The sequence below is a fragment of the Sceloporus occidentalis genome, unplaced genomic scaffold, assembly GCF_023333645.1.
Source record: "Sceloporus occidentalis isolate IW3139 unplaced genomic scaffold, rSceOcc1.0.p SCAF_63, whole genome shotgun sequence".
Taxonomy (NCBI): Eukaryota; Metazoa; Chordata; class Lepidosauria; order Squamata; family Phrynosomatidae; genus Sceloporus; species Sceloporus occidentalis.
Window position 1 is genome coordinate 3,463,033 of NW_028317043.1, and position 15,766 is coordinate 3,478,798.

The 15,766-nt window shown below is 38.0% G+C and overlaps 1 protein-coding gene across 1 annotated transcript in view; it reads left to right on the forward strand.

Annotated features, from left to right (window-relative positions):
- The window catches only part of LOC149287195 (outer dynein arm-docking complex subunit 2-like), a 52,129-nt gene extending 47,322 nt beyond the window's left edge, over nt 1-4,807 (forward strand). Inside the window, exon 19 of the mRNA XM_089493171.1 lies at nt 4,694-4,807. Within this exon, the coding sequence (XP_089349297.1) occupies nt 4,694-4,807 (114 nt within the window). The remainder of the gene's footprint in view (nt 1-4,693) is intronic.
- The last annotated feature ends 10,959 nt before the right edge of the window (nt 4,808-15,766 follow it).

Here is a 15,766-nt window from a genome sequence, read left to right on the forward strand (position 1 = left end):
GTAATTGAATCTATGTTAATGGGATGTCAGGTGCGAACATTTTCCCCAAGATTTGCAGGAAACGTCTTCGCGTACAATGTAGCTAAATGTCTTTCACGGAAAAACGGTGCCTACATGCCTGAGATGTTTGCTGTGTAAGGTTGCCAAAAAGAAAAATGTGTTTTCACGTCTATTTTTTTTTTTTAGGTCAAGAAGGTTTTGAAACTTTGTGAGTTAGACAGATGACTGGAGTTCATTTTTTCAAAGAAAAAAAAAATCTATTGCTATCAAATTACTTGATTTTTGGAATACTTAACAAGTGCTGTATTATAGTCTGTCTGATCCCATCAGGGGGAAAATTTAAGCTAAGGAGCCTAGCTTATCTTTCCCTAGCTGTATATGCAGCAAGGCCTCTAATTTAGGATCGTTAGGGTATTTTGAGACTGGCACAAGGTCTTCTGTTGGCAACCCTTGAGCATCTCTTTAACCTTTATAAATAGAAGTTTGTGCTAAGAAGACAATTTTCTAGAATTTCTCGACAGTGACTACTCCATGAAGTTCTTTCATGGAACCCTGAACCATTCCAGGTTGCACCGTTAGCCACTATTTGTGCGGAAGGGATCATTAAGACATTACCGAGGCAAAAAAATCAAGTTTGGGTAGAAATATATAAATATATGTTAAAGCAAGATATACGCAGTTCAGTTTAACAGAAAGATTGCTCCTGGCTACGTCTGCCAGGTTAGAACGCCAGAAAAGAGGAATCTGGCAGTGTCCGCTGTTAGCAACTTCATCTTTCATCTGTATTTCTCTTCTGTATTTATCTTGCTTCAAGAAAATGCAGGGAATGTCTTTTCCTTCCGACTTGGCTCTTTTGGCAAACCGCAGAAATGCTCAGAGCAGCGTCTTGCAATTGTTCGGCTCCGTGCACTGAACAAGGCTCCGGCTCTGCTGAATAACAAATGTATATTTAATTTGACAGCAATAAAAAGAAAGATAAAGCACTACTTAAAACCTGTTCGTATATAATAGAAAATCATTTTAAAACCTCAAATTTAAACGAAAACATTTTACATTTCACAGGCAACGCTCGGATGAGTTCTTTCCTGTCGTTTTACTAGATAATTGCATAATTGCTTTGGTAAATTTCGTGGAATATCATTTTTGGGGAATTTTTTTTTTTTTTAAAAGAACATTATTTTTTCCCAAACATCAAGAATTGTAAATGTAAAATTGTCTCTTTATACTTTACTTTTACTCTTTTACTTTAGATTTTATTAAAGTGGATCGGTCACTTTTCCCAAGTTCTATGTTGCCGTTCTGTACATTAAATAAACCTTTGTAATTATTTTTATAAATAGTAAAATAAGCAAAATATATGTATTAGAAACCCACCTTATGTGTATACTACGGGAGCAATCTTATTATCTTCCCATTCTCAGGATCTGATTGATTAATTCTGGTCTATGGGACCCAAAAATTCAGATGAAGATGTGTTAAAACGCCATTACTGTGTATAAAAACAGTTTATCCTTAAATTCCTCTGGAATAATTAGACACCTCATTAATATAGCTCAGCGACCTACAATTCCCTGGATAGATTTCAGTTTCTTCTTTACCTTAAATGTTCCTTTGTGGCCAATATGTGCAGCTAAACCTGCGTTTCTTTCCCAGATTTTGCCTTCTTGTATGGGTTTGTTCACAATAAAAACCTACAAAAGTATTCCGGGTCTTGGCATGTTGCAGTAGCTTGCAAGAATTCAGTTTTGGGGCTTTGTGGTTCCAAAGCTACATTACCATAATAAATTAGCTTTTAATTTTTAAAAATGTAATTGAGTGTAATTTCATCAACAAATTACTTCGCCTTTCTTTTTCACCCCTTCCCATAAGGTTCACATACAAGAAACACAGATATTTTAATGAGGAGGAATAATTATGTAAAACCTCAGAATAGAATGTGAGATCACTACTTCCGTATTATACAAATAAAGAGATTTGCAAATTTTGGGGGAAAAGTGACAGATCCTATCGAAGACACTGTAGTCGTATATTTACTACTTTAAACACATTTGGCTTTCTATAGGCAGCAAATGTAACAAACTTTCCTGCTCCCATAACCTGAGGGCAAATGTATTTTCAATACCGAAGGTGTCTTTTTCGATTAACCAAAATTGCCCAGAAACGCAAACTAACATTTGTAAATTATTTTACTGGTGTGAGCGGTAATTTGACGCTTGATTATTTAGATAACCAGTGAACATGCGTTATGCAGTCATTTTATGGTAAGATGATACTAACTGAACAAAATTTATAATTAACATAATAATTTGTCTTGCATATTACCCCAAAACTAACATTTTCTTTAGTTAAAATAAGCACAGCGAGGATCTGAGTGCTTGCATGTGTATCTCTGCCACAAGTTATGTATTATCAGATACAAACCAACGGCTGCATTTAATTTCTTGCCTTATATATTCAGAGATTCAGAATTCCAAACAGTGTTTTAGCCATATGAAAATATTCTGCTCACATGAGTGATAACAGATTGCTTTGTGGTTACCGGCCGCACTGTCAGTTTGAGTCTAATATCTGCCATATTTTATCTCAGAGGATGGATTTCATTGGGACTTTTAAATAGAAAGAATGTTTACTGTTCTATCCAGAAAGCCAGCGATTTTCTGTTATAATCCAAATATCTCTTTATACTAACCTGAATTCTGGAGGATTGTGGACAATGTCGTATCTTTTTCCAGAGATTTGTGTTATTCATTGATTGCGTATGCTTATGGCCTCTACCCGAGACCTGATCTGAATGATACTTTTATCTTTACCTATACATCAATCATGTTGGATCTAGATTTAAAAAAACCCAGCATACAATGTACTTAATATATATGCTGCACACACATAGATTCTTCTACCTGTCATGTCAATGATTCCTGTTATCATCTTCTTTATATTACACGGCCAAAGAATGTTATTGACTGGCTTGTAATAAAAGGCATTAGGCTTAATTCAATTAACTAAATCTAAACATTTGTTGGTTTTAACAGATTTGGTGGCCACTAAAAATGCTACATTGAATGCTATGGACAGATCTGCAATTAAAGGGACACTTAGTGCCCCTTGCAGCCCCACCAACAAAGAATGCATATTTAAATATGTTGTAGTACTTTAATATGCAAAATGAATAAAATAAAACACTTTCGGAGAAGCTGCAGCTCCAAAATCGTAATGTACTCACAGTGATCCCGGTTTTCACATGACAGGGGTAGCCTCGACTCACGGGCTATGTCATACCGAATTAAACCCCCCCCCCCAGACACCACTGTGTGATGGAAAAGGCCACAGATGATTTATTAGCGTCATTACCACTCTTGTGAACATAAAAAGGTGCATTAACATGACAATGACCCAAAACCAATTGAAGCCGAACACCCTTAGCTTGCCAGGACCAACGGGGGCCAAACCGTAAGCATCACCTTATTGGAGGGCCCTGCCCCCACCCGAGGTTCCAGCAACACGCCCAGCCAGGAACCTCCCACAGACACTTTGACACCAGTGGCAATAACCACATAACCCCCCCCCCCCCCCGTCTACCTGGCAAGCTACTGCCCCCCGGCATCTCAAAATAAAGGTAGGGAGGAGCAAAAAAGCTGGCACAGCAAACAGCCCAGAACCCCCTTTCCCCTAACCTTATATACCCCCCTCACTTCCTCCCCCTCCCCACTGAACTTTACTTGACCCCCTGACCAAGCCCTGCTCTGCATCTCCAGTCTATTCAGACCCTGTGGACATCACTACTGGTGACTCCTTGAAGCAGCCAGTCAGCAGCAGGAAGGTTCTCCCACTGGGGGGTTACTAAGACCTCCTGGAACTAGACGAACGCATCTCCTGCGAGCTTAGCACCTGATGGAAGGGTTTTAGTTTTAACAGTACTAGGAATTCTGCATTATCCAGAGTGCACCATAAGTTTGTACTTATAACATTCTTATTCTGATATTTTCCCCAAGTACTCTGTTAAAAAAAACACTGATTCTAGAATATTTTTCCACCCTCTGTGTCAAGGAGCTGAATCATAACGCCATGCCAAAAGTACTGCCATGTTCTGGATACTTGGCTCAAACGGTTAATCGCAGTAGAACTAAGCAGTGAATTGTGTAATCTCTGATCTTAATAAGAACCCCATCTGAGTATAACCCACTTCCACTTTAACTGTGGACTTCAGTATAAGAACATCTCAATAGTTCAGGTCAGGGGAACACATCAGGCTCCTTTGTTCATTGTAGCTGATGTTCAGTGGCCTTCGGCGCCTAAGCCGATGACATAACACGTCAAATACAAATATTGACTTTGAAGTCACTCAGCAGTATATTCACGTAGTGCTGGTATAGATAGATTTAGAAATATTTGTATTTACATGTCAGTGTTCCAAATACAGTGCAGACAGTGATGTATTCTCCTCCTTTTTTCAACATTCCATCAGTCCAAAAGTATTTTGGGAGCGTTCACCAGAACTGAGCTCCTCGACCTTTTCCGAAAATGTCTTTGAAAATACTACTAGATCCTACAATTAGTACTGGGTACATTATAGTCCGACACAATGCAGTGCGATGCTCCTAGAATTTCTGTCTAATAGGAGGTTAAAGAGAATCACTGTTTTCTTTTTATTATTATTATCTTTTATTTATATTTTTCCTTTTTTTTTTTGTAGCTCTTAATCGACATGGTTGGATCCACCGACGAGGTTCTTCAGGATGCTGCTGCAGGCTGTATATCTAACATTCGCCGATTGGCTCTGGCTAATGAAAAAGCAAGATATGGCTAAAAGTTTCAATAACTATAATATTGTGCCTTAATTTCCTTAAAAATAAAAAAATAGAAGAAAATATGTTTTGTGTACGTTGCTTGTCATGTCTTTTAAGCGTGTGGCTCCAAATGTTTTCATTAGTTCATGGTCTAATAAACCTATACAAATTAGCTGGTATTTCTCCTTTTTTCCTACAGAAAATGTGTAGATATCAGGAATTACATCTGATACTCTAGAAAAAATTAAAAAAGTGAGCATCTGGAATGTCCAAATAGTTCCAATGGGATGCTGTAACTTCTCATAATGTTACCAGCCTTGAATAACAGAATAACATCTAATTATATCAGAGCAGCTAATACATATATTTAAACTGTTTCGTTCTGTTCAGCACATATGCAACCGAACAAAACCTTACTGTACAAGTATGAGCAGCGAGTCTATGCATAGCGAGAGAGGATATAAATAAAGCATTGATCCACGCGCGGAATGTTCCTGGCTGCTGCTCCTCCAAAGGAATGACATTACTAATGTGAAAAAATGACGGTTACTGTCCAACACAGCAGTCGGTTTTGTCCACAATGTATGTCTCTACTGCACATGGCAGGCGCTGACGTCCCAGCTTCTCTGGCCCCCACTGCAAGCCAAAGTGTTACCTTTACGACTTGGTGGAGATCATCTGTCTTGGATAAATTTGGGACAAATTCCATGTCATTTTAAAAATACGATATAAATGTTGGTTTTAATGCAAATAATTAATCCTAGTTAGAATGCTAGCTTCACGTCTGGCTGGTAATGATTAGCCTTTGAGAAAGCAGCACAGTTTATTAATACTATGTTAGCTACACTGTAACAACCAGCACACCCCTTATTTTTAATCACAAATCATGGGACTATAGGGTTGTCATTTTTTTATGTAGTAATATTCCAGTCTCAGTTTCTTTAGTGTTTTGAGCCCATTTACTAAGCTGTTCAATGTCCTACCTTTAGATACCCTATTATTAAAAATGAATGGTTCTAGTTTAATAGCCGGTTATTACCACTTTCATGTGTCAATGCTGGCCCAAAGGCTTTGGGGATATTGTACCTTTTAGTTGACCATCATTCATACTGTAGAGAAAAATGTAGAGACAAGTAAACCTTCAAAGGCCTTAAAGCTGTCTTCCTCATTAAATTTACATTTTACGGTCATCTTGCTACATGAATTCTTCCAAATAGACATCATCCTCATCCAGCACCTTAAAGCTTTCTGTGTCGTCTACTTTAGAACGTGCTTGGCTTATTGTCATTTGTCAAGTTTATAAACATTTATAAATACATTTTTCATGTAGCCATATTCTAGAAGATTTTGTTGCAAAAGAGTTTATTCATTGCCACAATTATATATTTTTTCATTCTTTTTCAATTTTCCATTTAGCAAAGTGAGAAGACCAGAGGATACTCTGGAGAACCTGGGGTGATCAAGAGGTTTGCTCTGTTTCAGAAATATCTCTGTGCATTCACACAAAAGTAAAGAGCGTGGGTATGATGTCATAACTGAGCACTCACCATATTCTGGACCCAACATGTGATTATTGCCACACTGAAAGCTGCAGGAGGAGACACGTCTCACGGCACAGACGTTGCTCTTGGGGTTGAAGAATTTTTACCTAGAGCATCAAATAACATTACATCAGACCTGTTGGCTAGTTTAATGAACCCAAAGCACTACTGTTTGCATTTCATACACAGGATCATATTCCCCTTCCATGTCAAATCGGCGACCACTTAAGATATGATCCTTGTTTTCAGAAAAAAAATGTTTATACATCGTGCATGCAGGGTCATTTTACAACGTATTTTACATGACATTTATTTATATAGCGCCAGCAGATTCCGTAACGCTGTTACAATCACCGGAATCATTTAAAATCACTAACAGCAATAAACTGGTACAAAAGGAAAAGACGCTTCTGCTCCTATGAGCTTACAATCTAGTCGGTGGTTGAGGGGGAAGTGAAACAGTAGGAGAGGACGGCTTGGATGGGGATGAGTTGATAGGGTATGGATGATCTGTAGAGGTTGTGGATCATTCAGATGGCTTGATTTAGATGCTGGCTGAGAGTATTAGGAGGAAAGGAAAAAGGTGAGTTTTCAGAGAGCTTTTGAAGGTTGAGTATGAGAAGGAAGTCCAGAGAAGGGGTCAAGTGGGAAGAGATAATGGTTAGGGGTGTATTTGGCGGGGAGGGTATAGATATAAGGGGTGCGGAGTTGGTAAGGCCTCTGTAGGTCAATGGAGCGATTGGTACAGAGGAGCGGCAGATGAAGAACACTGACCGAGAAAGATTAAATTAGCAGCAGAGTTAAGGATGGATTGGAGTTTTGAAAGGCGGAAGAGGGAAGGAGACTGATTAGTAGGGAGCGGCAATAATCCAGACTGGATATCACAAGGGAGTGGATTAGTATTTTTGTTATTTCTTGTGAGAGAAATGCCCGATTTCTGGAAATCATCTAATTGAGCTAATTTCCAGCTATCTTTTTTTCTCCTGACATATTTAACAAGCTATTGTCAGATAATGAAAGAGATTACATTAGGCAGATAAACTACCATATTGTCAATGGGACAAAGCAATTGCTATAAATTAGTAGATGACATTGCCGTATTTACTAAGGATCTGTATCTTAATTACAAATGCCGATTCTAGATAAAGATGTGAATAAAGTACGTTTCCATATGACTTTAAATGTAATCCAATTAACATTGTACCATACAATTCTATCATAAACTAGAAAAATGCTTACGCTTACAAACTCCACAAAACCAGAATTCCCAAAGAAGAGACCCACAGGATTCCCACACAGTTTATTTTGTTCATGTTTTATTATCTTTCCTGAAAAAGGGTTGTTTTATGAGGTCATTACACAAACTGAGTAGCATTAACCACCAAAAAACGTGATGATTTATTTGGACGTAAATTATACCGCATGCGGAAACATAAGGAAAACAGAGTCATTATTTCAATACATTGAAAAGTGCACGTCTTCAATTATTTTGAGTGCTACTTAATTCTATTTTATGTCATGTAAGGCAAATACCTAATGAGTAGATTTTACATTTTTAATATCAGATATGTAGCTTTAATTACTCATTTTTTCTGATTTTTTTTTTTTTTATTATTAGAATTTGCTACAAGTTTCGTACTAGCAGTGTCTGGTCATAAAATAAGTCATTCAAACTTTCTAAATATCATATTTAAAAAGAAAAGTCATTTTTAAAGTGATTGACTGAAAGGTTTAAATATCCAAACATGGCGTACATTAATTTATTGCAGATGTGGGCAAAATAAGTCTCAACAAATTATTTTATGGATGCTTTGATTTGGATCCACTTCATTTTCTGTTCCCAGATCAATGGATTTCTTCTTCTGCATACCTGCTCCTCATAGCCAGATGTAATTTTCCAAGGCTTTCCCATCTTAAGTGAGTAGAGAGTGAGATGAAAAGTTCCCGGGGAAAATCCTGCAGTAGAAATCATGTTTCTGTTGCTGTGTACATCCCATAGTATGTCTTTTAGGTCATCTTACCACCCGTGATGTCACACTTCAGGAAAAAAAAAGCCATGGTGCTGGATAAAAAAGTCCCGAAACCTAGCATGTCTGCTTTAATAAGCCTGTAGACATTATAGTAGAGGATAAGCCTTTCTATTACCTTGTAATCTTTGTAGAGATGGTTATAAAATTCAACAGACGCTCCAACCCATTGCTGTATCTATCTTCAGCAATGCTCTAGGCCCAGTGGCGGAATATGATGTCATATTCTGGTGCTCTGCTTTTTAAAGACATGAGGAGCCGGACAGTAATCTATGGAGGCCACACAGACTCATAGACTCTATGTAGACCTCCATGGTGTCAATGGGTTCATTGAGAGCTTTCCTAATGTCAAAAGTAGAAGGTGGAGGAGATGGGGCACTACAGCTCTGGTGCTGCAACATCTTAACATGGTGAATAGGGTTAAAAAGTCACCGGTACACTGCATTCTTACCTCTCTGCACATGTGCAGGATGTTTGTGTCAGATTTCCACGGCCCGTTAAATTTCTTTAGACATAGCTAAACATTTCTAAAAATATTTTTATGGTCTGGAATACTTGGGTAAAAATGTCTCCATTGTAGACAGGCTAATAAACGGCGTATAATCGTGTAGTAGAAGTTCTTTTCTAGTGATTTCAAGGAGTTTTTTTTTTAAGCAATCGGAGTCTTTGCTCGCTCTTTTGAGTTTAAACGGGGAGTGGAATCGCAAACCGTGCATTTTCAACCACCGTTAACACTAATTAAGGTTTAGACGGGTCAATGAATCGAACTCCTTCTGTCTTTACGAAAAGTAAAATAAACTAGGTATACTGGAAAAGTATGTTTTTATAACACTACAGTACATGCAGACTCCATCTAAAAATGTTTGGAACTTAAGTGGTTTTCATAGTTAAAGCCCCAAGATTCTGGCCTAGGCCAACTAAGGCTACCTCTTGGGTAATCTGCCTCCCTGCTTTGCCGCTGGGACCAGTTACAAGGGAGACCTCTGATCTCCTGAATTTACCCACTTACACTATGGAGTCTGTGCCAAGCTAGAGCAGCACCCATTGGATGCATTACAAGGTGCTGCGCACCCTTACGACATAAAGCGTCCAGATATGATGTCATATTCTGGATCTCCATAATCACGATGGAAGTTGTGGAAGGTTGGCTTGGGCTGCTGCCCTGGGTCAGGGCTGGTTAAGGCTAATATGCCACTGACCAAAGCACTACGTTATAGTCAATGGCCCCAGAACGTTAATAAGGTCACGATGAGAGGAGTTTATCATAAAAAGTGTACATTTTGAAGATAAACAATATTATTAATGAGACAAAACAATGACGTTTATCCCTACGCTGAGGCATTTGTCAATGAAATCCGCCATGTTAACATTAAAGGGATAATGCGTTTACCACTAGGCTAGGACTGCATGCACTGTCTAGAACTGCTGTAGGTATATAGCTTGCTGAATCATTAATTGTGTAAAAACCCTGTTTTTTTATCTGATGTTGGCAAGTTTATAGGTACCTTGGGTCCAGATTGTTTTGCATCCCTTGAAACCGTTTCATTTAGCAGTTAGTGAAGAGAAGGCCTCACAAATCTGTCACAAAGACCCCACAGCAGACTATGTATTCAGAGCGTCGTAAATGCTTGAGAGCTATATCTGTATAAATAACATTAGCGAGAATTTACATGAGTATTTCCTATGCTTTTGGACAGGATCATTCATTTTCGGGACACCTAAATCACTCTATCCTAGAGGTGTTTATGTTCTTCGCCCTTCTCATTGAGAACAGGTGAGTCAAGAGAATCCACGTTAGAAACCTTTACCTTAATACGTCCGAAGATGACAGTCCCATAATCTACGGTTCTGCCCAATTAATATATTTTAAATGACAACCCTTAGAAAGTTCATCAAACTGATCAGGAATCACATATCAGGCTTATTCTGGCCTTTATAGTTCTGTGTAGACAAGTTCCTCAAGAAGATGGGGTCACAAGGAGGACACACATATTCACCACCGAGTTATTAGGAAAACTTCTTTTTAATGATAGTCCAGGGAAATGTTAATTTGTCTACATCAGTTTAAAGTAATGTAACAGTCCCTAATTGTCCTACTTTCAGGAGGTAGCCCATCCGCTTCCATGGAGGAGGTCAAGTGCTTTATATCATATTACGAACCAAGGAGATGAGTGATGATTATATAAATGTCTACTCAGAGATTTCTGCCACAGACAGGAATAAGCAGTGTATTCGACTGACGTGGCTTTTGAAATGGCTTTTCTTACCTATAGGTTGACACACGTTAACCAACCCCTAAATAACCTCCCGTACTGGTACTGGTAGAGCACTTGTGTGCTATATATTTCAACCCAGTGGTCTTTTTACTTAAAACTCCTTTTAGCGGTGTATCTAGCTTGACCTTTGAGTACATACACATACATATACACACACATACAGTATATATGCATACACACACATATATACACATACACATATATATGCAAACACATACATACAGTGAAGTGATGTCATTGTCAAGTGATGTCAAGTTGGAGAAAAGATGGCACAGGCAGGCTGTTTGGGGGCACTGATAAGCTTCTTGGGGCAAAGGTGGCTCGGTGAAGTTGGAGGGGCCCGTGGCTATTTTCACACCGCGGCCTTGCGGTTTTACTTACACCCTTGATTCATCATGTTGCCTCATTCACATTTTTGCTGGGAACTCTTAATTGTCATTTGACAGGAAAGCAGACATTGATAGGTTGCTGTCATAGAAGCTGAAAGCACTTCTTAACATATTCTGAATAAAACCTTTAGAGGAAAGAATAACATGACAGGTCTGCTAAGGTTTATTACTTAGAGAGCAATCTTCATGTGTTAGAGGCAAAATATTTGTATTCTAGTGCACCAGAGGCATAACCCAATTGCTGATTTTTAAAAGGGTCATACATGGAGGTGAAGAAGAACATTCTAGGGATTGAAAACAGCCCTGGGACCTTATGTAGAGGCTTAAACTTCAATCCGTCCTTGGTTTTGTCTTAATTTTAGGATGGTTTTATGCCTATCCCATGTATGTTTAATTCCCTTCACTGGATTAGCCTCTACCACCTCTGGTGTGAGGCTGTTCTATTTATCCACCACCTCTCAGTACAATAAGACTTTCTTACATTACATTTAAACCTCTGACTCTCCAGTTTTAGAATCTTGTTCTGTACCTTGTTAAATTCCTTTGAGTATTTAAATGTTTCTATCACATCTCACCTTTCTTCTTTCCTCCAAGGTAAATTAGACTGCATGAGATGTCACACTCTGCAGCCAGACTGGTGAGGTCTGAATGCTCCAGCATGTTTAACATGTTCCAGTGCATGTAAATATACTTACAGGCTGTAGAACCTGTAAATCATAGTCTATGTATGTTGAAGAACACACACATATTAATAACTGCTGCCCCCATCTGATCAAGGATAAGAAGTTGACTTTTGATGTTAAGTTGAGCAAGCTGGCTGGATACTGCATGCATAAAGCATGATTTTAGCTTTTTCAAGCTCTAGAAATATTGCCATGAGCTGCTTTTAGATAAGACGTGGAGGACACTCTAATACTAGACCAGATGGCTACTTTTTTTTGCAAATGACTGTATGAAAAACTCATAGACAAATCATCACTTACTTATTCAGTAAATTGGACAGCGCTTTCTCTAGAATGAAGGATAGGGAGTCTTGGTGCTCCCCTGATGCCCAGATCTGAACACCTTCACAGCAGCATCTGATATGTTCTGATGCCTTCCAGCCAGGAAGCTCCCTGTGCCAGTTCTTTTAGGTCAGAGGTTCAGGGGCATCAGCTCTCCAGATGTGACAACACTGCCTGCAAAGGAACTTCTGACCTTATTGAACATATCAATGACATCAAAACACACTTTGTTGAAGCAGACAGCAGCCAATGAACCAACCGGTGAAGCAACCGATACAAAGTGATAGCCCAGTCTGATCTGATACTTTGTATACTGTTTGTATATATATATTCCTACTACATGCCTTTCCCTGTTTCATATACAGTAAATACATATACCGGTATATATATAATGTGTGTGTGTTCCTGTGAGGACTCACTCTCTAGGGTATTGGTCCATAATGAGACAAGTCTAATCCCGAATGAGTTTAGTTCTGCACCCCATCTGGTAATGATCTCCTCTGGAGATATCCAAATACATGCAGATTTGCACTCAAACTAATTGTTACTATATACCATTCTCACTCATTATTCATCCACCAGGATCAAGCCCACTAGAGATTTCTGTACTACATCATCCCTACTACATAATCTAATCATATCATATCTATCTATCTATCTATCTATCTATCTATCTATCTATCTATCTATCTATCTATCTATCTATCTATCTTTCTATCTATCTAATCGTATCTATCAGTCTATCCATACATCTATCTGTCTATCTATATATCTGTCTATTTATCTACATATTATCTATCTATCATCTATCTATCTATCTATCTATCTATCTATCTATCTATCTATCTATCTATCTATCCATCTATCTATCTATCTATCTATCTATCTATCTATTATTATCTGTTTACCTATCTGTCTATTTATCTCTCCATCTCTAACGTAAAGGATTCTTCTCCAAGGAGCTCAGAAACTATCTAGAATCTTTAGCACAACCAGCTTCACAAACGAAAATTATGGAAAGCTAAGGAAATGCATGTGATCGCTGGCACTCCACCTGCTGTGTGCTACAAATCTCATGACTCTCGGTCAGCCTTTTGCTTGTATGAGGATGATGGTAATCCTACTCCATAGCACAAGGCATGCCAGAGGCTTCCTTTCTTCTGCTAAACAATTCATCACAGAAAATGTCACTTTTGTTTTCGTCGAAAAAGGGCAAATCAGGAAAAACGTTCCAACTTTCTAACTTTTATCTTGTTTTATTAGAAAGCAAAATACAGCCTTTTCTGCAAATACATCAGGATAGCGGCACATCAGGATATCATATGTTTCAGAAAATGACAGGTGGCATTTTCAATATTATTATTACTTGCACCAACCCAAAAAAAAATAAAAAATTTGCCCTCAAACTATGTGTCACTTATGTGTTCTCTATAAAAATAAAATGAAACAACTTATTAGCCCATCAACAATGCAATAATTTAACCAATTAGTGTCAGATGGCTGCGAATCACTTGCATTCTACTCCCTTCTAGACACAAGCACTTAACCTTTTCAGCAGAACAGTGTGACATCACAACTCATCTTTCTCTATGCAACATAATTTAGCTGCATTTATCATGATCCATATTTGTAAATTATAGCAAGATGCTCGGAAGATAATAATGAACTAGATCCCCATGATATTGCAAATACAGTTATTTTTTCTAGTATTCTTGAAATAATACATTCAAATAAAAAAAGATTATTTTGTGACCTGTCTGGATTCTATGATCCCATTTATTCTTGAGTTGTCTGGTTGCTCCTTCAGTATACAGTTTTATCTTCTAAAAAAATGTAGTAACTTTATTCTTCTCATTTCAGCCTGGCTCTAATTAGAGAAAATGCGATTTTCTTGCAGGACTGGATTCCAGAGAAGGATTGGAAAGCTTTGCAGTTCTGTGTAGAGCTCAGAGCTGAGACCTCTCTATATGGGACATATACCCTGATTGCCTGCAGCTCCAGAATCTCTTTCCTGGTAGGATCTCATTTCTTCTGCCTTTCTTTTCTTAAAAAACGTCAAGGATCTAAACCATCATCTAAGTTATATCTCCTTTTTTGTTGTTGTTGGTTAACATTTTAATACTGTGACAATGGGAGACCTGAATTTTTAAGATTAATTCTATAAAAATCTAGAATTTTATACTCCTAAGAGACGAGATTTACTAGTGTAACCTAAAAGATAAAAACAATTAAGGTGTGATTCGAATTAATCGTAAAATTATTATTATAATTTTTTTTATTATTATTACTACTATTATTGTTATTACTATTATTATAATTGTTATTATTCCTATGATATAGAAAGGTTGATTTTAACAAAATGCCAACAATACTGCTTTGAAAACATACAAAAACTAATTCGAGTAAATTTTTTGGTTAAAATAATCATTATTGTTAACAGTATTATTAATATTATCAATATTGGTGTAATAAAAACGAGAAGATTGTTGATTAATATCATCTTTTTTGCTATATGATAAATCTAAGAAAAATCAATTTTTTTGGTATGTTTAGAAAGGTATTCCATCTAAAAAGGTACTATTTTGTGCAGATCGTGTCCTTTTTCCATTAATTATACATATCATGCAATTACAAGAAAAATTAAAATGTTACCATTTCCAAGCGTTTTGATTTTGGACAAATAGATGACGAATTTTGGTTAACAGCAGACTAAAAAAAATCTTACAATGTGCACAAAATCTACAATTTGTATTAAAGGTTAATTTAATTAACAAGGGACACTTGTGTAAAGGAAAAACACGTATAAAATGGATTTTTATTGTTTCATGGGGTTTAAAGTCGACATTTGTGGGGATCTTAACATAAAAAAACGAAAACAAATGTCCTTTTCATAATTCCCCAAAGAAATCGTAATGAAAAGCTCTAAATTAATACATGTTGTATTGTGTAGAAATAAAAGACATATTTGTATAAAATACGGATACTTTTGTTTTAGTCCTCTATTTGGTCAATGCACAATGCCAACAGAGAGCCTGATGTGGCTACCTGTGTGCCAACAGAGAGCCGATTGTGGCTACCTGTGTGCCAACCCTATGCCTGCAGGTTTGTGCCAGCAGAGAGTCTGATGTGGCTACCTGTGTGCCAGCAGAGAGCATGATGTGGCTACCTGTGTGCCAGCAGACAGTCTGATGTGGCTACCTGTGCCAGTCCTGTGCCTGCAGGTGGGTGCCGGGGCTCTGTGGCAGGGGTCCCGTCCAGCTTTAGCTGTTTAGAGCTCTGGGTTTAGTTTTGAAAGAATTAAGTTTAATGAGAAAACAAAGCTTTCCTCTGTAAATCGCCCCAAACCTGCAGGAGATGAGTCCAAAGCTAGAGACTACATGACCAATGCAGTATTGTGCTGAGAGTCATAGGAGTTGCAGTGAAAGATTGCGTGATGTCTCAGCGACCTCTTTCGCAATTTCCATTATTATCACTATGTGGACAGAGGAGGATGAGTGACCCCGGGGAGGAATAACTGACAGCGATAGCGCAATGCAAAAGGGTTAGATGACAATGAGTGACAGGACAATGTGAATGAGGGAGATGAGAGTGAGTGACAGGCAGCGTAAGGGGGTTAGATGAGTGTGAGTAACTGGCAGTGTAAGGGGGTTAGATGGGTGTGAGTGACTGGCAGTGTAAGGGGGTTAGATGAGGGTGAGTGACGGGCAGTGTAAGGGGGTTAGATGAGGGTGAGTGACTGGCA